This window comes from Ammospiza caudacuta, chromosome 1 (assembly GCF_027887145.1).
Source record: "Ammospiza caudacuta isolate bAmmCau1 chromosome 1, bAmmCau1.pri, whole genome shotgun sequence".
NCBI lineage: Eukaryota > Metazoa > Chordata > Aves > Passeriformes > Passerellidae > Ammospiza > Ammospiza caudacuta.
The window spans coordinates 136,176,034-136,203,934 of NC_080593.1; the positions used below are offsets into that span (position 1 = coordinate 136,176,034).

At 35.0% G+C, this 27,901-nt stretch overlaps 1 protein-coding gene across 1 annotated transcript in view; it reads left to right on the forward strand.

The window, feature by feature from the left end:
* Nucleotides 1-26,140, forward strand: part of MMP16 (matrix metallopeptidase 16) — a 163,218-nt gene extending 137,078 nt beyond the window's left edge. The window contains exons 7-10 of the mRNA XM_058809292.1: nt 8,847-8,985; nt 17,059-17,209; nt 21,172-21,287; nt 25,806-26,140. Of these exons, the coding sequence (XP_058665275.1) occupies nt 8,847-8,985; nt 17,059-17,209; nt 21,172-21,287; nt 25,806-26,140 (741 nt within the window). The remainder of the gene's footprint in view (nt 1-8,846; nt 8,986-17,058; nt 17,210-21,171; nt 21,288-25,805) is intronic.
* The last annotated feature ends 1,761 nt before the right edge of the window (nt 26,141-27,901 follow it).

Sequence of the window (27,901 nt, forward strand, 5' to 3'; positions counted from 1 at the left end):
TAAAGGCCTAATGTTCATTGTATGGATGAAAGGTTTTGTGCAGTACTTCGTGGCCTTGTGCTGATACCTACAGAGCATTAAGGGGAATTTGAATATTCTAGAGATTCCTGGCTGCAAGCCTAGATTTGATGTCGTTACAGGTCTTTATTTTGCTTCTTTTATGTCTGTGTATTTGTTTCTTCATATTGGATCATAACCATGTGGCAATGGGAACATTTTGTAGTGTCTCAGTCAGTTTAGTTATTTGGGAAAATCAGAATGAATTAAAATGCTCAATTCAGTTAGGAATACAGAAACCCATCCAAATAGATATTGTTTAGGGTTTTGGTTTTGTTTTCATTTTTGTTTTGTTGTTGTTATTTTTTTTTAAAAATAGCGTGTTCAGTTGGTAAAGATAAAACATTAATTACCAGAGTTGTCACCATTTATGTATATATTGTGGGACAGATCAGAAAAAGCAAAATCATCTCCAGCTCCATCATAGTGCAAGGTCTATTACTGTCATACTTTTAATCTGAAGAGATGCAGTGGACAAGTTCTCATGACAAAGATTTTCCAGGAGGAGCCAAGTTGTCTTTGAAAATATATGATGGAGATATAGTACATGTTAACCACCCATAGAAGGCCCAAATCAACCCATGGTGTTGTTAGAGGTCTCAAATTTGCTGAGTTTCATGTACAATGTGAGATCTAGTGTTACGCGGCCACTGGTATTAGCCAAAAACTCCATAGCATGTTTTGTATGGATTCTGCAGAACAGATTTTCCTTGAGCTGAAAGTGTTTTATAAACACTTACAGCTTTTGATTACTTCAGGATGTTTTTGAAAGGTTAATGTATACAAAGGAAAGAAATGCTAAAATGCCTTTGGTGCTGTCTGCACAGGAAAAATAGAGGACAGATGGATCTGCATCAAAAAATAGATAAAAAGTTCACATAAAATTTCATAGTGAAGAAATTATTAAAAATATTTGAATAATACTGAAAGAATTAAAATAAGAGCTATAATCATAAAATAATTTACTAATTAAAACAAATACAAAAAAATGAGAATAGACTATTAAAAAATTAAACATTAAAAAAACTTACATCAGAGGATTTTTAAATTATTTACTTCCATAGAACACCAAATACTAAGTGCAGTTTTAAGAGATGTTTATTTTAGAATTAATTTTTTCTATATAAAGTAATACATTTGTTAATTAGAAATGTAGAGAATATATTTTTTTTAATAAAGAGTTTTCAACTGTGCTAGAAATTGGACTGGGCAACAGCAATCATATGACCTTTGTAACGTAGATAAAAAGTAAGTTAGTTACTACAGTTATTTTCTGCACTGACATGAACAGTGACAGGAAAGGGCCAGGATTTCAATCAAGATATTTTCCAAATAAGAACTACCGCCATGGCTCTGGATGCCTCTGCAAGTAGGCTACATTCACTACCTTCATTGAAAGAGATACTTTCTCAGTCAGTTCACTCTGGATAATACCAAGACTGTTTATTTAAAAAAATATATAAATATTGGCCTCTGAGCATTTTTTTTTTAAGCCTAGAGTCTATTTTTAAGAAATGCTTTTCTTTGTATGTCTTATACATTCAATATTCAAGGAATCATGTAAAGTGTTTGAATACACTAATAGTCAACCAAGTAGATGTCCAAAATAATTTTCTTCACAGCAAATGACCAAATTGCACGTGGTACTTGGCTGAATATTTTGTTATATATTGTTTAGGAACAGGTAGTGTAAGTTCACAATATTGTGTACTTTTTACATATTTACCTTGTAATACACATGATAATTAGGAAACATGCAACATACGACAACCAAAATTAGTATCACAAATACATTAAAGGCATATTTTGGTAGGCATGGTGGTATTCAGTCAAAGGTTGGACTTAGACGACTTTAGATCTTAGAGATCGTTTCCAACTTTAATATTCCTATGATTCTACAGTTCTAAGAAAATTAATAGTTTTATCTTCTTCCTATGTTTATGACGTTAGACAAAATAACTCTGCTTTAAGTAGACGAGCAATGAATGTTGTCTTTCAAATAGAAAAAATATAGCACGAAGGAGTGATTTGCAGAATCTAGTTTAAAAATGAATGGGTGATCTTCAAAGTGTGAAGACCCCAGAATTCTTGTCTTCAAATGTTCAGTATTTATATATTGGGAATAAAATGAAAAATTTCTCAGATCTGCTACTGATCATGAAACGGTTTTGAATATGAAAAAGACCTCTGAATGGGGAGCAACGCTTTTGCCCTTTCTTAAATGTATTACCACAGAGGCAGGAGATTGGCTGAAGAGCTCAGGCATTCCCTGCAGAATTCCAGCACAGGTCAGTGCTGCTGCTCCCTCTGCCACTGCTTGGGCACTGGCACCCTGAAAAAATGACCAAAGTACACCTTAGAGTAAGAATAAAACAAGGAAAATTAGAGACAAAATGAAGGAGGAGTAACTCTGCATCCTGGATCTATCACTGTGCAGGAGTAGAAGTGGGAATACTTGACTGCAGCTTATTGAAATCACTACAAAAATTCAGGATAGGTTTCAGAAGGACTGCCAGTGTTTTGGCTAATCGACTGTACTTCAGAAAATGATGTTGAGGGTGAAGGAGGTAATTTTGCTCCAGCTTCAGTCACAGTTCCTCTTGCTACATCCTGTTGTTCTGGTGGTGCATAAACCAGATTTCAGGCAAGCAAGACTGCGCATTGCAATTTTGTTGTATATGTGGTCCATGAAGGAGATCTGTACAGCTGTTTACAAATTAGAGAGGAGAACTAGAGGTTTCTCCTGTGAAGAGTCAGAGTGCATCAGAAATGCCGTAACCCTTTTTTTCTGAAAAATAAATGGATTGTTTTCATATTTTTCCCTGATCTTTAAAGTCTAATTTCTGTGTTGCTTTAGCTTTTATAAATTTTTTTCTTTTTCTTTTTTTTTTTTTTTTTTTTAAAGCATAGCTATAGATTTCAGCATGAACAATGAAAAGCAGTTTTCACATATCTCAAATGAGTGAAAGCGACTATTCAGGCCAATAGTTAGGACTCAGAGTAAGATACCAAGAAGACAGGTTTTGACATAAGGCCATTTTGGACCCTGAATAAATTACTTGACATCACTTTATTGCGTCAGTAATACAGAAGAGGAAATAAGAAAAGATACTAGGAAAAAATGCTTAGCGTGCCCCTTAGCAAAGATTTCATACATAGAATCGCTACATAATATTTTCTCCTGAAAATGTATTTACACCAGTGAACCTCAGCTTAGCTGAAGACAGATACTTTAAACCAATCTCAGTTTAGCACTTCCCATATTCAACAATGGGAAACATTTGCTTGTTTTTCACTTGCTCCTATGCCGTCACAGTAGTTAATAATTTTTTTCATGGTGTTAGTTAGCCATAAAATGTTGTTAAGGAAAAGAATTAAGTTCATAACAAACAATAGTTTTAATTTGTCTACAGCAGTTCTCCAAAGTCTGATTAGATACCAACAGTAAATATTTGCTATTTATATAATTGTTTTTAATAACTGGCATCAAAGAAGTAAATTCCTTGCTTGAGAAAGTAAGGAGGAAACAGAACACGTCTTTGGTGATGTCTTTGCATATCTTTGTTTTAAATCCAATGATTTGGTCTCATTTCCAGTGAGGATATCAGCAGGAGATTCAGGATCTTGACACAGGAAGTGCTGATATTTTTCTGAGTGGTGTTTAATGCTCTGACTTCTCACCATGGCTCTCAGACAACCTTTACACCCTGTTCTAATTGAGTAACCATGCTGTTGTCCCAAACACATTAGCAAAGATGAAATGTTTCTGTTAGTTCAAATAAGTGATGCATTGTACATCCATCTGTTAATGAATGGATAAAAGTCCTTTGCAATTTTAAAGGAGCTTTGTTTGTTCTTAATGTGAACCAACTTCATAATGAGCTGAGCTCTGTGCGTATAAATAGTCCATTTAGTTAATTGTTTCCTACAATGAGATAGATTGGTAGCATCTATTTAATGTCTGATTCTGGTCTCAATAGAGCCAATTGTTTTCTACTATGGGATTAAGTAGGAATTGAAGTAATCCTAGTCTATAAATTTCATTGTGAATTCTATATTGGGAAAAAAAGCAAAACAGAAAAGAAAAATAAATTCAGAATCTTTCTCATAGGTGAATTGTGCTCATAATTTTCCTGCCCTTAAATCCCCTGGACTGTATCTTGTATTTTCTGCTCCATTAAATTTTTTTTCCCAGAAAGTTGCTCAAAAAGTTTTCCCCCCTAATTTGTGCAGCAATTTCCTTTGGCTTAAATGCTATAGACTCAAAACTCAGAATGTTGACAATGGATGTTACTAAAGAAATATTTATTTGGAATTCCCCAAATGAGTAGGTACAAAGGCTTTAATTCCACATGCCACAGGGCTGTTATTACCAACATTGAGATTCCCTGATGAAATTCACAACCTGATAAAGTTGATGTGGAAAAGTGCCTTTTGAGATTAGATCAAGACTTTTAAAAGTATATTCCAAATTTATTTTGGTTTAGATACAATAACTATACCTTTCATTTCCCAAATTCAGTTTTCTAATATCCTGTAAAGGTCTATAGTAGGGGAACTTTATTGTGTCCTTCATCACAGTCTTGAAACAGGCTTTGTCCTTTGGTCAGCTTCTCTGTATGGAGAAGGAAGAAGAACCAGAACTCTTCTTCCTTTTCTCTAAGAGAAGAATTTAAAGTTGTAACATGTCTTAGTATAGTATTTGCCACTGGTTATTTTCTTTTTTTTTTTTTTTTTTTTTTTCTGCAATACTTAGATGAAAAAAGTAGAAGGATGCTCATTTGTCTGAGTGTGTCAGTCTGTTGCTGCTGTTTTGCTTAGCTCCTGGGTATGTTTTATCTTCCACTGACAGAGGCTTGCTTTTGCACATGATCAGAGTATGCTTGTGAGAGAGCACAAGACCCAGTATGATACCTTGATGTATTTTGTCAGTAATATTAAGCTACAGTATTGGTTGTAATTTAGTATTTGATTAGATTGGCATTTATTTAGGGCAGAAGTATTATGCTTATTTGGCTTTTTCTTTTTTCAAATTAAATAGGCCAAACAGTTATCCTGTGGAATCTAGAAATAGTAAAACTTCTTTCCCCATCATCTGTAGCTATTAAATTTTGCATCTCACTCTATCCTATTAGGGGAATACTCTTAACTGCACCATATATATACACTTAGACATCAAGTCAGGGAGAAATTCACAGAGATTTTTGCTGTATAGTGCAAGGATATTTCAAATATTACTGGAGGGTCACACACATTTTTGTAATCATAGTCAAAATAATATAATTTACAGTAGCATTTTGGCCTTGTTTTGCACCTCTCTGTCTGCCTTAAATCTTTACCTGCCTTTATTTCCAAGTAGTTAAAAAAGGCACCAGTTCAAAGATTTCCGATTTTTTTCCTCCTTTCTAGCTTGTTGTACGTTTTTTAGAATGCCTATCACATAGGGAAGTCTTTCTTTTTTTACTGGGTATCATTCGACCTTGAGTGAGAGTGTCACATGTCATTACAGAATCGTAGCTAGAGTTCATTAGGTATAAAATAAATGTCAGAGCTCTAGACATTTTGTAGCAAATTAATGTTTTAACATTGACAATGGTTGTTGGTCCAGCAACATAAGAGAAAATGAGGTGCTCTAGACAAGAAAGGTCCATTAATTTTGCACTAAAGGCTCTACTAGTTTGTATATTATGGATAAACCAAAATACCTGGAGATTTTTTTTTAATTCTCATACACATCAGTTGTGTCCCTTAAGGAATCTGAAATATATTTAAGTTGTTAATAAATACTGAAATAGAAATTCATAATTCATAGGAGTAAGTATTTAAACATTCATAGAATGAAACATTATGAACAATTTAACACAATCATCACTAAAAAGGTATATTCTAAGACTGGGAGGAGACTGTATGTACTAGCAAACTATGGAAATTATGCATTATGAGCCAGATTTTTTTCTCTAATACTCTCTTCCATTTAAAATTCTCTGAGCTAATAAAGAAGTGGTTTTATGAGGGAGCTATATGCTATGATCATACATGATATGCTATATTTTAGCCCCTTTGAATGCACAGAAAAAAATGCATGAAACATTTACTGACAGTGCAGAATGATTTATGCATAACCTTTGTTTAGTTTGTTTTCTCTAAAAAGATTTATTGTCCTTTTTTCTCAAAAATATCCCATCCTCTAAATAAAATGTCAAAACTTTCATTTTGAGTGACTGCTACTGCTTCTTCATTTGACTGTTACTCTTTATCCATCGTACTGTTTCTGAAACATCTTACAGTCTCTTCTCACTCAATGACCATTTTCTGGGTTTTAGATATATTGCTCTATCTTAATTAAGTGTTGATTTTTGTTTGTATCAGCTTTGTTTTTGAACTGGGAATAATTGCCCAAGCTTAATTTATTTGGTATGTCTATAGTCATAATATTTAATGATCCATTATTATGCCAGATCTCAGCTGCACAGGAGTGATCCATATTTTTGAAGCAATTGGGTATCTACAGATGCCAACAAAGAGGCATTTGCTAGCCTGCAAGGAAAGACAATAAAACCTATGCAATCAATGTATGCATTTGTCAGGCTTTGCATTGGAGTGTGCGTGACAAGTCATGTTCAACCTGTTTGCTGTAGTTAATGTGTTCTGGGGAAACAAAATAATAAAAAGCATATTTAAACAACACAGTGGGAAGGGCAAAGGGATTCTCAACAAACACCATTTCTCAAAAGAGACAAAACTGTGTTTATTCAACATAAACAAATACACTGAGAAGTGTTTTGCCAGAGAAACTGTTTCAAGCTATTTGCTTAAAGTGTGAAAGAGCTTCATTAGAGTGAATATGCTTCGACTTGGACAACGCCTCTTTTGAATTTCAATAATAGCTAAACTGTTGTCAAAAATACTTTCAGTAAATGTGCATGTTTATCAAAATGCAGATGATAAAATTGCTGGTAAATATAACTTTGTTTAAGATAAACTAATTATGTTTACATATATGTGCTGAAATGATACATTCTTTCTATAAGCAGAGCCTATCTCATCTGATACTTCAGAAGGATCCTTGGCATGCTTTACAGCTGCATGCTGCATTTCTTGAATTCCAGAGTTTGAATTCTGTCAGTCTAAAACCATTGAGTCCAGCATGTTTATAGGAAAGTCACCCAGGAAAATTAAATTTACTTAAACAAATTATTCTATCAGCCTCTGCCAACACCTACATTTCCCAATCTTATAAATGGTCCAAGCCTTCAGTTCTGAAGTCAGACATTTCCATTTGCTGATTCCCTGAAATTATATCTATTGACAAATCATGTGCCAGCCTCTGTTGGTTTAAGTAAGACCATAAAGATGCTAAAACTATAAATTTTCAAAATGCTAGTTTTGTGGAAACCTGTAGGATCCTTACTGATGAGTTATGCTCCATTGTCCATGGTTATTGCAAGGACAGGTACATATGCTGAAAATAGATGAGGAAAATAAGAAGTCTTTAATATTCCATCAGCAGAAGAGAGAACACTTCATGTTATATTCACAATTATGCTTCAGAATGGAATATTTCAGCATTAAAGGCAATGACCCATATACATCTATGTATACATATAAACAGATTTAAAAGCAAATTCATGGGGATATGCAGAATGAAACAAACATTCCAGTTTTGCCATAATTGTATTATTGTTAGGATTTTAATAGTAGAGCAGGAAAAATTATTGGTTTGCTAAGGAATTTGAACAAATAATAGATAAGAATATTCTATTATACTACAAGTCAGCAATATGAAGTATGAAACACAGTTTGACATACAACCCAATACCAAATCTGCAAAATATAATTTTATTGGTCTTGTTATAATGCAGGCATACTCCAAAAATCACTAAGTCTGAAACATAACCCATTGTCTAGAAGATATTTGTTGACTTTATAATTTTACAGGTTTTGATGCACTGTGAAATCTGAGTTCATTACACAGAGGAAGAACTGCCATGTAAACTGAGACAGATTCTGGCAGAACATCACTTCCTTTATTGTTAAAGAGGGTTGTTTTACATAATAATAATGCTGGAAAATGTTCAAATGTGTGTAAGTTAAATACTTACCCTATCCTTCAACTTTAAATGAAACAGTTCTGAAGCAGTACAGTGATAATATCTTTATTGATACCCATTTAATGTGCCGTGTATTGGATTAGCTGGATTTAGCACCTATTATATATATATATATATATGTCTGTAATATTAACCATTCTATTCAATGTCACTTGGAAAGACTGTTAAACTTCACTACAGTAAAATTGTCATCAAAGCATAGTTCCTACTGGACTGATGTAGTAATGTTACACATACATCTATCAACCTTTCACTGTTAGCAGCCACTGCAAAAAAATGACCTGCAAAATTAATTAGTCTTCAAAGTCTGTATGTAGTCCCATTTTGGGCATTCACATAAGCATATGGTTCAGCTTACAGTCTCACAGTCAGACCAAAAAATTTAAATTGAGCCCCTTATAAGAATGAAGTTGATAGAGTTACATCATCTCATACAACACGCTGTGCGTTCTGCCGTGGGGTGTCTGCTCCCAACACCTGGTTTGTGTGTGTAGCTTATCCCCACCTCAGCAAAAACCAGTTCTGAAACATTTGTAATGTGAGACAAATGCAAACACAATGTGCTTATCCACTCAGCAAAAGGTCTGCTCTAAAAATGCTCTGATAGGCTGTCCAGTGTTTTCGAGACAGCAGCTGAACACATATAAATGCAGTAAGAAGTGTTTGTTTGGTTTCCAGGATCAGTGGTTTTGGCGAGTCAGGAACAACAGGGTGATGGATGGATACCCCATGCAGATTACCTACTTCTGGAGGGGACTGCCTCCCAGCATTGATGCAGTTTATGAAAACAGTGAGGGGAACTTTGTCTTCTTTAAAGGTAAGAAAGAACAAAAGTAAGATTTTGTGTAACACTTTTGAGTGTGATGATTTCTTGAAACACATCTTGTTTATTTTTACTAATGATTTGTAAATCTTATTGCAAATTGGTAGCTAAATGATGAGTATATAAGTTAACATTTTCTTGTTTGGCAATTGCATTTTAATTTATGATTACATAATTACATAATTAATTACATTAATTTATGATATCAAAATATCGGGTCCTTTTTTCTTACATATTCAATCAAAACTTGAACGTATAAATATAAGACATAGAAATGAAGTGATCTGTTATGAAATAGTTTTTAAAATGTGTTTTAGGAAGACACAATGAACACATTTCCATTATTAATTTTTGTGTAGTTCTCTTTGCTCTTTCTTTTAACATATGAATTTCTTATATATTAAAATGAATAATTTTAATCATTCTGCTATATATACCTCACTGTACTGCATTTTATTTGTTTCATCTGAGACCTGTGATGTTAGGAGTTTCACGTGGGGAAAATAATCTTTTTCATAGATGTGTATTTAGTGTTTTTAAAGGAGTATGAACTCCAGAAAATAGGCGATTTAGATCAAATTGTTGTGAACAATTCTTTTCAAATTTCACTCCAGACATCAGCTCTTCTTCAAAATTAAAGTTCTTGAACATGTACCTTATTTAGATTTAATGATAAAATTATCTTATATGTTTAACAGTGCATACTTAGTGACAAACTCTTCAAATTACATAAAGTAAGTTTTAGAAAATAATCATGTGACAGAATAGAAAACTAAATAGATAAGAAATATGTGAAAAATTATTCAGCTTTTTAGTGTTGTGAGTGATTAATTTTTTTAACTCATTACAAAAACAGGTAGATTTTTAAAGTTGTTATATTAAAAAAGAAATTAATTCATTTTTAGAAGTGGGGTCAGTAACGGGGAGTAAGAATATTGAATTCACTACAGAAACAATCTTGGGAATGTTAAATAAAATATATTTAATAACATGCAGAACCACTTCATAACTGTAAAATGAAGTTTATGTTTTACTAAAAGTGAAATTGTATTTTTGCGTGAATCATAAGGAAAATGATATTACATGTAGTGCAGTTTCTCTTTCGATACAGCAAATGCTTTATTTCTGTTGCCATAAAATAAACTTCAAGTCATTCAACTCTGGAAAGTTTATATGGTTGGGAATCATGATCAAGGTACCTCTAAATTTCCATCCCACTGCTTGATTTTTAGGTCTGTAGGACATGGAAGGATAAAAATATTATTCTGCAGTTGTTCTTTTGCACTACTTCTACAAAGAGCCAAGTAGCTATCCTGGCATTCCAGACTTCTGCCTTGATAATGCTGGGATCGTTATCTGAGCTCCAGAAAGAAATTATCAAGCTTATTGTTATAGCTGCTTCTTTTCCTTCCCAATGACCTTGAAATATGTTTCATCATTATTTAACTCTTCACCCACTGCTGACTGGCTCCTGTTAGGTCTTAGAGGAATAGGCTGATCCTGTAGTTTATGGGCTAGGAGGGAAGGAGGAGGGAACTTAAACAACAGAAGGAGGAGGGAACTTCTCTACTTTTTCTCTGGGAAATTAAATCAAGATTAATTAAAGCAAGCAGGAACAGCAGGATTGTGCTCTTAGAAGTCAGAATTGTGTTTTCCTTTCACATCATCCCCACCTTACGCTATCTGATTTCAGACCAGTTAGTTTTGTGCCTTCTAGCTGGTATCATATGATATTTGGATATTCTGCTGTAGGTTGTTTTTTTTTCCCATATGACTTATTCAAAGTTCCTTCCGTTATTTTTCCAATGACATTTGTATTATTCCCTTATTTGCCAAAGCCAAAAGTCTTTGTATTTCCTTGTGCAATTTAAAAAAATATTTTTGCTTCTCTGCCATGACTTCATGACTCTTAATATCTAACTGTTGTTGTTTTCTGTCAGTGTAATTCATGTTTTTCCACTGCTACAGAATCAAAAAATTCAGCTGTCTTCTGTGTGGGTATCCTTGAAAATTCCTGTTCCAAGGATCTCAACTGCCTTGTGGAACATGATTACAGAAACATATATAAATAGACTGTAGGTAAATTATCATGGTCTCATTTCTTCTATTCCGTCACAAAATTTCCTAGGAAAAGGTTACATGTCTTCCTTCCAAAGGTGCTAGAAATAGACAAGCTGGTTGTTGCTAAGATGATGAGCAAGAATGCCTTATCCAGGTAGTGTGCTTTACCAGTGTAAAATTGGTCCAAACAAGTAAGTTCTAGAAGGAACATTAAATCTGAAGTCTAGCATATGGATGTGTTAACAAAGCACATACCTAAGCCAATGTCTACATCTGTTATTCAGAGAATAAAATAGAAAAGATGGATTAAATTCCAGCAGAAAACTTGTACTGGTTTAATGTCACTGTGCTCTCCTCTGACCCACATTATAGTGTCACCTATTCCTGCCCTCTCTTTAGTGCTGACCCATAGTATACTCCAAATATACAGGCTAGACATTAGCGAAAAAAATGCTCTCAGATGGAGTGGATGGGCACTGGAATGGGCTGCCCAGGGAGGTGGTGTAGTCACTGTCCCTGGAGGTGTTTAATAAAAGACTGGATGTGGCCATGGTTTAGTTGATAAGGTAGTGTTAGGTCATAGGTTGAACTTGATGATCTCCAAAGTCTTTTACAGCCTAGCTGATTCTGTGGCAAGTTCCTCATCCATCCCAGCAGAGCTCCATGCATGCCAGCAGGTCACTGACACAGACAGCAACATCCCCATGTCCTCTTCCCTGCCCATCCTTTGTAAAGAGCCAGTAGCCTTCCATTCTAACACCCCATTCATAGAAGCCATCCCACTATGTCTCTGTGATGCCAGTAAGATCACAGCCCTGCAGGTGTGCACAAATTTCCAAGCACATCCCTAACTCCTGTTGTTATTCTGGATAATATGTGCATTTCCGTAGAGACATTTAATTTGCAGCACCCAATGAAACGAACTTACTGACTGGAGTGGCTGGAATTCCTTTGTGCTGTTTCAGGTGCTCTCCTGCTGACCTGTGATCTCTCTCCAGGCTCTGGACATCTCTTGCTGGCACTGACATCAAACTCGTAGGAGCGGGATGGATTGAGGTTCTCCCTCCACCAGTAGCTTTATTTAAAATCCCTCTTTACCAGCTTGGCAAGCCTATGACCAAGATGCTCTTCCTGTTCCCTGCCAGATGGACTCATCAGCCCTCAGTAGACCAGATCATACTCGTAAAGTATAGAACAATCTGGTGGATAGCTGCTTATAAAAAACAGATGTTTGAATTCTTGTTATTATTCATTACCAGTGTCCATGCTGAATGATAATCAGATGGCATCAAAAAGATACCTTTTTTTTCTTTTAATGAGAAAACATGAATAGTTAAATTCATTCTGTGTACCTTTGGGAATTTATATAGTGCTAAAAATGAAATTGTCAAGCCATCTGTGCTGTTGAATGTTATGGTAAACCAAATGTAGCAATAGAAAGGCTGCTGTAAAACTCATACTACCAGTGCCTCCATCATAACATTCTACTGCACTTACCCCATGGCCTGACAGTTTTATATTGAAAAATAGATTTACTATAGTGTCAGATCATGGAACAGAGAAATGACAGAAACTTGATTTGGGAAATAGAGAATGGGGAAAAAGGAACCATGAATAGTAATTTTAGGATTCTAGAAAAAGACTAGATACAGCCTTGAAAGACCAAAATTAAGAGGAATGGTGGCTGGAATAAACCAACATTTGGGATTAGATGTTAATTTTTTAACTGATTTAAATTACATGTAATTTTTTAAAAATTTGGAAATTCATCTCACCGCTCTAACACAGTCATGATATGCCACACACTTCTTGCCCTACACATATACCATAATTGCAAATAATGTGGACAAAAAACCCGGAAGCACAATTATTCAGAATTCAGATTCTATAAAGGAAGAACTAGTTGCTAAAAACTGGATATTATTTGGCAGTAGTCAGTAGGAAGTTAAACAGTCTAAAGAATATCTAGAATATTGTAATTTTAAGTGAGGTATAGCAATAAAAATGCCCTTTATTTCCAGTACTTTTTTTAGAATGTCAAAGATGGATTTTGAGAGACTTCAAATAATTCCATGGTTCATCCTTCTCAGCTGTTTCCCGACAGTGATGATATTTAACAAAGCATTATTTCAAGAAGTAAGACATTTTAGCTTTTTTATCACTTGCTTCACTCTCAGCTTCTGACCTTGCCAATCTGATTCTTATTATATTAGACCTTACAAGAGGGAATAAAAGCAGAAAGATTAAACATTCTGAAATTTCAGACTTCATGAAACATGTGGTGCTTTATTCTCTGTGAAAATAACAAACCTACCAATGTGACCTTAAAAAAAAAACCTTTGCAAAATAAACAGAGTGGTGGTTTCTGCCAAGGGCACAGGTTTTGACTCCAAAGAAGCATTAGTTATCCATAGGAACAATAAAAATATTACTAATTTTGTTATATTTCTTGCCATCAGAATTAATGAAGTTTTATTGACTATTAGTGGAAGTGGAATATGAGCTACATGAAAGCATACTGACTGTAGCATTAGTTTGTACTACATTTAAAGTTTTATAAATATGTTAGAAATAAAATTATCTCATTCGCATCACAGTTGGGCATCTTTTGCACTGGTTTTCAGCTTTAACTTCTCCTAACATTGGGTTCTGATCAAATTCTGTTGATCAGATCAATTCTCTGATAAATAGACACCCACTTTCCTCCAGGTGAGAGACAGAAAAAGAAAGATCCAAAACAAGACCTCCTAAAACCTCCTAAAAAAACCAAACAAACAAAAAACTGAAGTGAAAGCTGTCAGCCAGATGGAACATTTGGATTTCTTGTATACAGTACTTCTCATTAACAATCAGCACAGTTATAGCAGACTAAACATGTCTTCTAAAGCAAATGTTAAATAAAATTCCTGCTAGTTAGCATCAATCGGCTTTGCTTACATATGTTAGAGATCTCAATGCTTCCCTATCTCTGCAGAATACAGATAAATTTACCTTTTCTCTCTTTTCTAAGAAAGAATTTGTTTCTTAGTAAGAAATTGTGTGAAGAACTCGGTTTCTTATGCCTGTTCCCACATCTGCACTTTCCTTTTACTTCAGTATCTCTGAATATGCAAAAAAATGCGTGGCTAGTGGTGCTGTTATTTACAATGGCTTGTGCATAACCATTGTTTATTTTGGTATGACCTGATCTTATTGATAGTTAACTTTGCCTCCTTGGGTATGGCTGATAATGATCTATTCATAACAATTGCTTTGACTTTATTCCTGTGAGGCACAGAGAAAAGTATTGGCATTACATACATCACAGCATATGCCTCTCAATGCTGTGCAACAGCTGTCATTTTGAATGATCTTCTGAAACAGAAATGAGCTGGCCCAGGATCACTCACTGGATGCCATCTGTTGTTCACACCACAAGTACCAACTAGGAAGGTTCAAAACACATGACTTCTCTTATCATTGCATTTGAAACTGCCATTAACATCTGAAGCTTTCTGTATCCAGTCATATGAATTGGCAAAAAATAAACCACATGGGAGGAGGGACAGAGAATGATTGAAGATGCTCACCTCTGTCATTGTCAAACCCTATAAGTGAATTTTTATAAGGCATCTCAGTAAAGGTAAATCTCAGGTTAGCAATGACCTTAATCCCAGGTCAACAGAGAACTCATCTTCCCCTGACTGCTCTTCACAGATCTCTTTGTCTCTTTCATTTTCAATACTTCAAATGACTCTGTGCATACTCATTCTTTGAGTCTTCTTTCCTTCAACTGGCAGGGGAGGGAAAATGGATCTGTTGAACAAACTGTAGTGTCTGTGCTTGAAAGTGGGTGACAAGCAGCTGTAGAGAAGCTGATAAAAAATTGACCCTGGAAACCCAGCATGGGAGGGATGGAAACTATACCCCCTCTCCTAATTAAAACTCTGATAAAATGAAAACATGCTTTAAATCACCACACTACAAACAGGGAGATCAAAAAAAAACCTTTCCTTTAAACAAATGTTTAATACCACAGAGGGATAGCTAAAATATAAAACCAACTGCAAACAGCTCTCTGGATTTTCCCCCTTGATGATTCTGGCATACACCTGATCCTAGGTCTTTGGGGTAATATTACATTTCCTTATAAAATATTTATATAGCACAGTACCTTAACCTCCTAAATCTGTATAACAACCTGTCTAGCCTTAAAGGCAAGTACAAAAACTAATGTGAACAGCCATGATTTTATCTCTTACATCCTCCTTCCAAATGTGTTTGAGCAAAAATTATTTTCAAACTTTTCCCCTTATATTTCAAATATCATTGTCATGTATAGCAATGGGTAGACCAAAGTGAAGAATCCAATAAGGCCAATTCAATATATATGTTCATGAATGTTGTCTAGATTTTTTTTGGTGATTTAGCTCCAAGTGTCCATGTGATGTCAAAGAGTACCTTCTCCTTCAGTGTCATTATTACTGAAACCAGCAATGCTTTTTGGAAAAAATGATGATGGTAATGCTTTGAAGAGAAAATAAACACATGGGTTTTTCACAATGGAGCCCATAGTCTAGCCTGAGAAGAGTGTACTTGTGGTCTAGGGGACAGAACACAAAGAGAAGACAGGCATCCAAGCAAGCTCCTCAGATAAGTACATAAATCCCCCAAATTATGCTCCCCCTTTCCTATTTCTAGGGAGCATATGGGGATCTTTATTCCCTTTTTTTAGCCAAAGCTGTGTTTGAAAGAGAAGTCTGCTGAAAAGACACAGGTGAGAAGTGAGTTTTGAAGAAGAATTAGAAGAAAGCAGAAATGCAGAAAGGAGAAGATATTTGCAAGGATAGGACAGGTGGCACAGTATGTTGAGAAGTCCCCAGGAGGACAACAGAATTATGGAGGAAATATTGGGCTATAAGCTTAATATGAGATGGTGAAGCAGGTGAAATAATCATGGAAGTATTCAGTGAAGAAAAACTTGTCCAGGAAGCTAGAGGAAAGACTCAAGCTTGGAAAGTGGAGCTGTGGGCTGTTAAGGTAAGCCATCCAGCTGGAAGAGAGACCACAGGAAGCATCCTCTCCCACAAACAGGGGGCATCTCGACTATAAAACACTGCTGCAGCTGCTGCTTCTGTAGGCGTGGATCCCTGTGTACACAAAATATTTGTCCAGTAGCTGCAGTTACCCCTCTAGCAGTAGGGGTTTCATCCACTCAGCACTGCAGCCCAGCAAGCCCCAGGCTGTCATTCATATTTAAGACAGTGACCTGAGTAACCTGGGTAATCTGAGGTTTGTGTAGACACTGTGCTAACAGCAACTGGAGTTGTACAACTACATTGTATTTTCAGCACTTCATAAGTCAGCTGGGGGATTTTGAATTATTTGCCACCTACAGACAAAGCTTAAGTCTTACTGCCACTGGCAACCCACCATTACCTTCAGTAACAAAAGGTATTCACCTCTGGGATCCAGACTCTCAGTTTGCTGTCTTTCGGCTGCCCTAAAAGAAAATATGTTTTAATATTAAATTCTATGGCTATTTCTGAAACATCCTTCATAAGTAATTTAAATTCTTGGGGAGAAATACAGAGTAATAAAAGTCTCTATGAAAATTGTCATTTCTATTTTTTTTGTGTTTCTTACCTTGCTTTTCTTATAAAATTCTTTCTTTCCTCATGAAATGTAAAACTGCTGCGTAGTTTTTCTGTAAATGTATTACATTATCAACCAGAGTCTCTTAAGGTGATTTAATTTTCACTCTACTTTTGATCACTGCATAGTTGGTAATAAAATATTCTGTAGACTTATTTGAAGAAAGGTGCTTTATAAATGCAAGTATCCATAAGGCATATTTAATTTTGCATTGTCTGCAGCGATGGAACATTTTTAATTTCATTGTATTTGGAAGAATCGCTACTACAGACCCTTGGGAGTCTTTCTTATTTCTTAAGAGTGCATTAATATTTCTACTGACAGTACTGATGACTAACAGACACATGTGTGTGTATGTATGCTTTTGTACAGGTAACAAGTTCTGGGTTTTCAAGGACACTACTCTCCAGCCAGGTTATCCTCATGATTTGATAACACTTGGAAGTGGAATTCCTTCCCACGGCATTGATTCAGCAATTTGGTGGGAAGATGTTGGAAAAACCTACTTCTTCAAAGGAGATAGGTTGGTATAGGATTTCTGCAAGGGAACAATTCAATGGACACCAGCTAAAGATGTTAACCTTTTCCTCTGTTTCTGAAAAAGATGAAATTTACTTCTCCTGCATGGATGGCTGTACTGTTTTCACATGTCTTATAACCTAAATTATATTTTCATGAGTATCTTGGAGTGGGTATAAGTATATCCAGTAGAAAAGTTCTGTTCTAGAAGTCAACGAGCAAGTCACAGTTGTTGTAAATTTAAACTTAAATATTCAAAGTGATTTGTTTATGTACACTCTTACATCTTTCTTTTTATCCCCATTTCTAAACCCAAAACATAAGCAGGCTAGGCATGATCCAAAGCTTTTAAGGTCAGTGAAAATGACTTTGCTACTATTTGATAATGAGGTAAAAGAGCTGAACCTGGGAGCTAGAGAAGAATTTGAGCATTTTCTTGGAATTACTTCTAAATGAATCTTATAAATCTTCTAAATAAATCTTATACATCTATAGGGACACATATAATAATAATCACAATAATAATAATAATAATCATCATCGTCGTCATCATCATCATCATCATCATCATCATCACAACCTCCCAACAAAAAGAAAAGCACAGAAAAAAAACATTAAATCCAAGGGTTTTTCCATTCCTGAAATACTTGTACTAGTCACTTAGTTTCTGTGTCTTTATTTACACAGAAACCCTAAATAAAAAAAAAAAGGAAAGGAATGCTTGCCTGCTTTATAGAGATGTTAGGAGAATTCATTTTGAAACACTGCAAGTTGTCTGAATGATGGATTTTACAGGTTTTCAGTATAGTACTGTGTTTGTTGATTGATGTATTGCTGGGGAAATTTTGTGTGCTCAGAGACAAATTATTCCTTATTAATAACTGTAATATTTCTATTAGTCTTATTAAAACCATGACTGCTTTTGTTACTGTGTGGTACTTAGTGTTCTCAGACACTAAGAGTATTCATGGATCACTTAAGAAATCAATTTAATGCACATCATAGAATATGTTTAGGACAGTATAGTTTGTAATTTTTTAGCAGTACTGTAAAAATTGCACTACAGAATGCTGCAACAAATTTTATGGTTAAAGCTATTTTTATTATTTTAAAAAAATATAGCTCTCCATCACTAATGGTGAGTGAAGTAGATAACTAAGTCAAATTTTTGTAATGTTTTAAAAATAGGTATCATTTCAAGCAATCAATTTTCACAGTGAGTAGAAGATGCCTAAATAATTTGCTTCCTATGGTTCTTTAAAAATTCTTTAAAAATTCAAATTCTTTTTCGGGTAATAATTTTCCACCTCCACATACATATTATTAAAAGATGTACAGTAGGAATTTTTTGTGGCTTTTACTTCCTTTAGGCTTTATTCAGCAATGTCCTTTTATTGTACCATGCATAGGCAGTTACTTATATTCAGGACTTTCCTAAAACACAATTGGTAATAATAGAAGACAAAAAGAACTAGCAGGGAAAACAGGAGCTGGCAGAAAAGTTGCTACTTTGAGCTAACAAGCACAATGAAACTCAGCAGGATATAAATGCAATAGAGTGTGTTAGAAGAAGATTGAACATAAGCCTTGCAGAGATAATTGAGCCATTACAGGATATTGACCATCAGTGGGAATAAACCCTTACAACAGTAAGGTTCTCTATGTGCATTGCTTATGAGATCAAATATTGGCTATAAAATAAAAATAATGATAAACTGACCAAGTAAAAAAGTAAACAAACAAGAAAATCCCATTAACTAAGCCAGTAAGAAGATTTAAAAGTTGAACCAGTAAACAGTCATATGTCTAAAGCAGGTAATGTATGAAACTTTGTTGTTGTAATTTGACATTATCTATTTCAACACTCATGATAATTCTTCTAAATAATTGTATGAAATGCACGAAGGAGAAAAAAATTGACTACAGAAAACATTAGTCCCTCTGTTTTTCCTATCCTACCAGAACTAAGTCATCTGGAACTAGAAAATAATAGGTTTGATGAACTTCTTGACAAATGTCCTCGTTTATGCCCCTGGCTGGTCCAACTTTTTATGCACTTTAGAGTTGAAATCAATGTTTTTTTCCTTCATAAAGCTTAATCATTCAATGGCTCAAGATATCATTAAGTAAATAGGCTTAGATATAGACCATAGTCTAGCAAATATTTTTCAACATCCCTTTTTCTAAAGCTATGAAATGGACTTAGATTTTTTTTCCCTCTGTTATTTATCAGTCTATAAGTTTATATAGGCTGTAGAGCTCAAACCCTCATTAGGGAGTTTGCTTGTGAACATTTGGCACGCCAAATAGAATCAGGACCAGGCTTTTCCTTACCCTGTAGACGTGTTCACTACTCCAGCACAGATTGCTGAGGTGAGGTCATGATCAGTCCTTCCCCAGGAGGATCCCTAATCATTCTCATCAATGGTGAAAACCCAGAAGTTCTGTGATTTCAGAGTGTGCACTGAGTATGTCCTCAAAGAATTTATTGACAGAGGACATCTTTGAAAGTCATTTAGGGCTAGTGGGAAACCAGAGGTTATTAAAACAAGGAGCTCAAAAAGTTGAAAAGATTGGAAGAGAAAAAGGAAAAGGAGAGAAATTATGGAGGCCACAAACAGAGTTCTGAAATAGAGGGAGAGAAAAAGAAAATATATTTCTTTAAAAATGAAAACTAATGACCAAGAAACTTAGAGTTTAAAGATGAGGAAGAACTGGTTTCAACAGTATTAAAGTTAGAGCTTTGTTTACTACTTCTACATGATGTTTCTGCATGTAAACTTTCAAAGATGTTTTGTATCCAAATAAAGAGCATTGTGTTGTTGACTGGTAGCTGATGTATATGTGACTAGATTAAGAATTGAGGCTATAAAAATAATTTAAGCATAAGAAAGAAAAAATAAATACAAATGTCTTTTTAATCTAACTTGCCAACACCTAACCCACTGGAAATCTGCCATTTTTTAATTTCATTGAAAGTTTAAAGCCCTACAGGGAGAAATACTGAGGAGTTTAGACCACCACACTTTTCTAAAAAGATGAAAATGTGAATCAATTAGAGTGCCTAAGTACCTTCGCAGCGATAAAATATCATCCACGTAAGAATTGTTTAATATATGATGACCGTAACAAGGATTTCTAAAAACTGAATTCAAATGAGAAACAGGATCAAGTTTTTAGCAGTAACCAGATTACCAATGATAGTGATAAAACTATGCTCTAAATTGATAGAGTAAATCAAAATATGAAATGACCCAACAAAATGTTAGGATACGCAGAGGACATTAGAGATGCTGTACTCTTAGAATCAACTTGTATGCATAGCAATTTGATCAGCAATTTGATCAGCAGTAAAAGGAAAAAGAAATTATCAATATCATCTTAAAGTGTAAATAAATCACAAGTGTAAATACTTCTCAGATGTTCAGGATTACTCGAATTGCACACTGAAGCTTTTTAAGTTTGAGAAAGGCTGGCTGGCAAAAAGGCACACAAACAGGTTGAATTTTATAATACACTGCATCTATTTAGTGATAATGAAATAAAATTAAAAGCTTCTGTAATGCATACATATGAAGAGTTAAATTAAGATTGCTGGCAGTATTTTAATTTGAATCTACTGTCACTTGCATTATTTCAATATTATGAAAAGCATTAATGAACATTGGTTTTTTTGCATGTGTTGCATCTCTCTGTGTCACTGTGAAAAAGCCCTAGGCATCAGAATTGTGGTGATTATAAGTAAGATGCATGCTGGTTTAGTTGTTGAAGTGCAAAAATATTTTATCTTCTATCTATTTATATGAAACAGCAAATAGATTTATTTGTAATGAATGTTCAAAGAGAAGAAATCCAGTATTTCCACTTGTGGTTAATGAATGTAGCAAGTGTTAGAGGGGGAAAATGTAAAGTTACTCATCTGCTATCTTACAAATGTGGGTTTTTGTCCTTTAAAAAATATTTCAGGTACTGGAGGTACAGTGAAGAAATGAGATCCATGGACCCTGGTTATCCCAAACCAATCACAATTTGGAAAGGTATCCCAGAATCTCCTCAGGGAGCCTTTGTCCACAAAGAAAATGGTATGCAAACATGTTCTTGTTTTAATGATTTATTTACATCCTTTATGTAAGATAGAGCAGGTGTTTATAGCAGTATGTAAGATAGAGGGATGATTGACTGTTCAGCTTAAGGGGTGCAGGAATTCTTGATATCTGAACAGAGCATTTCCTGCTATGGAACTGGCTTTAGTGAAAATGCTCTTTTAAGTGTTTAACTGCTCTTTTAACTGTTTAGCCTAGGGCTGAAAAAACTTTCAAATTTAGTATTATAAACCCTGATTTCCATTCTTTTTTTCTTTTGTCTTAATTCATTTTGGTTTTGTTCTCTTCTGAATTATAGTATCTCTTAAAACAAGCTTCATAAACACATTAAATATCTCTTGAATTTTTAAGGTGTTGGCTTTTTAAACAGCTTAGAAGGTATTGCTTTCATTCTCAAATCTAGCAAAGGAAAGCAAAATCTTTATCTAAGCAGAAATATGCCAATGAATTTATGTAAATCAAAGATGTCATAAGTCCATGATGTAGAAAAGCAGATAACAGGGATTTTAGCATGATGTATTACATTTATCAAGATGCATCATCACATGCACCAGAAAACAAGTGAGAGCAGCCAAAATCTGCTCCATCTCCGGAGAATTCAGTGCTACCCAGGGGATGGTGGCTGGCTGCCAACAGAGCCCTCAGTTGCACAAAGGGTTTAGGTCCTTTGATGAGAATAAAAATATGCATTTGTTGTATCCTATCATTGTTGGACAATTGTTATCTGGCATATATGATTTATTTATTAGTAGGTTCTGAATTAATTCTGTTTACCTCATAAGAGAGTACGCATATCTATTGCCATAATATAATTACCTTTTAATAAGAAAATAAAGATCTTTCTTTCCTTTTATAAAACATTTTAGTCTCCTATTTCAACCTCTAACTTGTTTAAGTAATTTGCCATGGAAATGTTTGGGGTTTTTTTCAAAAATATGTTTAATTGCTTCCTTGCTTTGTGTCTGTTGCACCCAGAAGAAGAAACCCTGTCTGTGTTTTGGACTTTTTTTGCTAGATTGGATTTTCTGTGTTGCTTTTAACTGGAAAGTAGGTCATTCAAGATGATATTGTGCATACATCACACTCAATAATTAACTGTTTTTAAATAGGCATATCTCTGGAAATTGTCACAAATGTTATAGAAATATATACATGTGTGTGTGTGTATATATCTATATCTGTGTGTGTGTATCTATCATCTATCTACATCTGTGCACAAATATACATATATACACATATCTGTGAATATAAATATATATTGATATATATAAATATATATTCTGTACTGAGCTGAGGTACATGTGCCTCCCATTAAAAATAAAAATTATCTTACTTTAACACTCAGACCAGTGAGTTTGAAAGCACTGCAGAGGCAGAGCACCCATTTTTAAGGCATGAAAGAGTTTTGATTACATAAAAGGCTCTTCTCTTTCTAACCCTATTGGTTTTGATAGTCTGCTGGACGCTTGGATAAGAAGGTTAGTAAAACATGACGTGAGATTGTGGAGGAGGTGAAAGGAAAGAGGGAATTCTTGAGCATCTCAGAAATCCTATAAAGGCCCCAGGGCAGAAAAAGGGACTGAAAATGACACCATCAATTTTCCAAGAAGACCACTAAGGCATTTTCCCTGAAATCAAGAAAATAAAGACTTAAGAAACAATTCAAAATTCATTCAAACTGTTGTTTGTATGAGGAGAGAAAGAAATAAAGCAGATTCAAATAAGAAATATCACAGCTCAGTTGGAAACAAATTGATTCCATTTTTCCTGAAACTGCTTTTGTTTCTCTGGACAGAAGCAGAGTTGATAAAGAGCTTTTATTATAAGCCTTCACAAGGAAACATCTGAGAGCATGTCTTTCAGGGAATAAATTTCATTTTAAAGTATATTTTTTTCCTTCTTTTACATTTTTGTTGTGCAAACTATGCAAATGAACACCTACAATAACTCTGATCATGCAGGGGATTCCTTCAGTGATGGCAAACATTCTTGGTAATTGTGCATTAAGGTTTGGAAAGGACAACAAAGACCAATTTCCTACTCTAGTCAGTGTCCCAGCTCAGTATCCTAAAAGCTTGTTAAGGTCCAGGTACAGGTAGCACCTTTGAAACTTGCCCTGCTACTTCCCATTTTGTGACTTGTTTTCGAACACTCTGGTAGAAACTCTTAGGAAGGGGTGGAAAAGAAATTTCCTTTCTTTTGCTACATGGAATCTGAGATCACACAAAGTTGTCCAAATTGGAGAAATCTTTCCTTCTACCTTGAGAGCAGCACAGGAAATTTAACATGCTGAAGGGGATGATGGGACAATTTTTAGGTAGAAGAAAGAGAAAAGGTAGTCTACTTTATTAGTCCACTGGCCTTTTTTGCCTTGTACTTTACTACATAAGTACGTTTGAGGTAGCAGTGACTGCTACGCCCTTCAGTGCTGTTTGTGTCAGGTATTGCTCAGGGACTAGTATCCAGAAAATTGTAAGGAACAGCTCTCAAAGCAGGTTTAACACATCTAGCAGATTAGATTAAATCACTTTCTACAGTTGTGTGAAGTCATTTGCTCTGTCAGGAGAAGCAGTAAAACTACTCAGTCTCTTAGAATTGTCCTTCTCTGCTGGTAGCTTCCACTTTTCAGCTGTAACTGACTATTATCCTGGTTCCTACCTCAGCAAAAATGGCAGAAAATTTCAAACTTTGGAACTTTTTAAAAAGTTTAAACAGACTTTTCTAGTGAAAAATGGGTTATATTTGAAAAAAATGGTATTGGATCTCTAGCAGCTGGGAATCCCTTTGCTGTTTTAAGAGTTTTATTTTGACCTTTTGCTGCATAATATCAATTACTGCTAACTAAAGTTTGTATTTTGACTTACATCTACCCCTGAGTATATATACATGTATTCTGCATATATATATGAATATAGATTTGGAGTTGTCACATCTGTATATGGTCTCTATATATGTGTTAGACTATTGATAGAGATAATACATTAAATTTGCATACTTGAAATATTTATCCATGGCTAGGATGTGCAGTACTTTCTGAAAGGCATATTGTTATGTGGAATCCAAAGGTAGGGTAACTGTGGTTCAAAATACTGAAATTGTGCATTTGATAATGCTCCTAATTTAAACTCCAGATTACTTTAAGGAACTTTATACGTGCTAAAATTTTAAAACTTCATATTTAAAGAATTGCAGTCATCTTTTAGGTTTTATTCCAATCAGAATGGAAGGCATTTTCTGAAAAGGTCTAGCTACTCCTTTGATATAGATCAGTACTTTTTGTATTTTTTTCAAGTTGTAATAGCTCTTTCTATGAATCTATGAGCATATTTTCAGGTAATAAAAATGCAAGGGATTAAGGAAAGGAAAATACTTTTTCATTGGCTAGGCAGGCTATTAAAATAACAAATTACCTAATGTAGAAGAATGATGAAATACTCACATTTTTCTGAAAAGGGGAAGTAGGTGATGAAGACTTCCTACAGTGTGGGCTGAAAAATAGACTATCAAATATTTCTTTTTTTAAATTTTAAAATTGAAATAAAATAACTGTTGGTTGAATAGGTGGTTAATAATGTTGTCTCCAGATAGGCAGTTACCAGCCTTTTCAGGAAGCATTGTTAACTACAAATAGTGCCCAATCTGACTTAGTAGCTTTTAATACTTCATGGAATATATGAGATGTATAAAGCAAAGGTAAAAAAAAAATCCATCTATTTCCATTCAGTTCATAAACAGTAGGTGAAACTTTGCCCATCCTGAAGGTTTGTGTCTTGCCAGATCAATGCCACTTTTCAGCTGGGATAATAAAGTAATATAGATTTTTGGCAAGAGTCAAGCTTTTTCTTCATTTAAGCATGTGTAATAATAACACTGGATTGTGCCTGAATGAACAAATATCAGGTCTTTACAGAAAACTTAAATCTGGTTATGCCTTTTATCTAATGTAAAAGATGCTGTTATTTCATCCAGTCTCCTGAAGTACAGCAATAGGCTGTGTGAGACTGACGAGGGTCAGTTCTCATTTCTGCATAGCATAGCACAGCAGAGCATTGCAGTTTGTTTCAGGAGACTTCCCATCTCGAAGAGGTTGTGATGCTTTAAAGTCCTATCCCTGAAGATCCCAACTCTAGCTGGTTTTCCATTAAATGAACAAACTGCCCAAACCTTGGCTTTTCATAGACCGTACTCCCTGGAATTATTTGATTATTTTTTTAGCAATGAAAGAAAATAAAATCCCAATTTACTGAATGGAAGAACAACGAAAGAATAAACAAACAATAAAACCAAAACAAAATTCCCAGACTCAACATTAGATTTCTAGAGACAGTAAAGAAACAATTTTTTAAAAAAAATATTTGAATGACTCCTAACTGAAGTCTATTCCTTGTGTCTTTTGATTTTTTTTAATTACAAAAAATTGTTACCAGTAATTTCCATAATGGTATATTGATGACATGATTTCATATGACCATGAATAATTGCTACTTTCTTCCTCAGGCTTCACATATTTCTACAAAGGAAAAGAGTACTGGAAATTCAATAACCAGATGCTCAGGGTGGAACCTGGCTATCCCAGATCCATCCTCAAGGATTTTATGGGTTGTGATGGACCAACAGACCGAGATAAAGACCGACACAGCCCTCAAGATGATGTTGACATTGTCATCAAACTGGACAACACAGCCAGCACTGTGAAAGCCATAGCCATCGTCATTCCCTGCATCCTGGCCTTGTGCCTCCTTGTCTTGGTTTACACTGTGTTCCAGTTCAAAAGGAAAGGAACACCCCGGCACATACTGTACTGCAAACGCTCTATGCAAGAGTGGGTGTGATGTAGGGTTTTGGTTTTTTCTCTTTCCCTCCCAGGAGTTTGTGGTAACTTGAGATTCAACACAAGAGCTGTTATGCAGTTTCCTAGCTAGGAGCGGGCATCTGTCAGTCGGAAGCAAAGCTGATCTTTCAAACCCAGGGTGTTGCCTGTCGTGCCATGAGTGGCAATTCGCTCAGCTGGGAAGCTTCCATGATACACAGTATCTGCTGTTTCTTCAGTCCTTTGTCTTTCTTTGTCATTCAATTCTAGGCCTTCCCTCTGCACGCTCAATGCCCTATAAACTATCAGGATTAACTAACAAAGAGGAATAAAAATATCTCCGATGTTTCTACATTTTTTCCTTAAGGCCTGTTCCCCTTCAAAGAATTTTTTGCTGAAAGTAAATTTTTTTAGAGAAACACAACAACCAACAATGGAACTTTCAGGAAAGTGAGAAGACCCAAAACAGCTTTGTCTCCAAAGAGGATTGCTTTCTGTCTGCTACGGATAAAGTCCTATACTCCTACTTCCAGTTTTGTCAGGTGGGAGACTTGGATGACACGCAGGACTTCAGACTGTTCGGACAGCCATTTTCCAACAAACAAGGGGCCAAAATATCTGCAATATAGTAACAGCCTTAATACATTCATTTTGTGTTTTTTACAGCTGCTCTGGGCTATGTCCTCAATGTTTTAAACTCATATTCAATACTATATTCAAGCAGAGCCTTTTTATTGGTTGGTTTGATTTCTGGTTGGTTTTCCTACATTATCTTTCCCAAGTTGTACCAAGCCAACTACCCCAGGCCTTTTATAGGTCTGTCAGGAGCACTCATTCCAAAGAATGGTCAAAAGCAGTGTGTCTCTGAAGCGGATTTCAATGAACTAAAACAACAGACAAACTATTGAGAGACTTGACACTGGTACTATGTTGGTGGTGTAACCCTTTGAGAACTATTGCGTCCAGTTTTCAGAGTCTGGTGGATGTTAAACTTGGTCATCATTAAATTAGAGAATTGTGTTTGGATAATACAGGTTTCAAAAGAAAATCAGTTTTTTGAAACAAATTTCTTGTGACTGCATTTTTAATTATTTGCATTATTGATAGAAAAGCATTTGTAACATGAATAGAAAACAAAATATATTTACCAGCTACTTTCTTGTTAAAGGAACCAAGCATATTTTAATAATTTCTATCACTTACCAAGAATTTTTCTGAGCTGTCAACAATTTTATAGCTTAGCCTCTTATCTTAAGCATCTTGGATTTCTCTCTTGAGACTGTGTTGCATGACAATTCGATTTGCCTCTGCAGAGGTAGAGTTACAGTTTCAAAAGAAAGCTAAGGAGATGACTCTGATAGTGCATGAGTATCCTCTGGTGTGTTACCCCTTTGCATGTTCATCATAGTTCTCAAAGGGTTAAAATTTCTGGCCTTCAGTCAAACATGGTATCAACTGACAGAGCCAAGGGACCACCAAAACATTTTGTCATTCTGTGTAATTTGTGCTAACAGCAGTATTGTCATTTTCATGTGACCTGCAGAGCAGGTTTGTATCAATAATTTTTTCCTAGAGAAAAGTCAGCAACTGACAGACCTCTTTATTGATTTTAGGAGCTGCTTCTTGCAGTGATAGGCTTTACAGTCACTGGGCTGTGAACTTATTAAAGATGGTCAGAATGATGCACCCCAAAAGTCAGACACCTGGTTTTTTATGAAAGCCAGGTTTCGAGGGGAGTAGCTTTTGCAACAATGAACAGCTTGCCTTGAACTTGATTATTGAC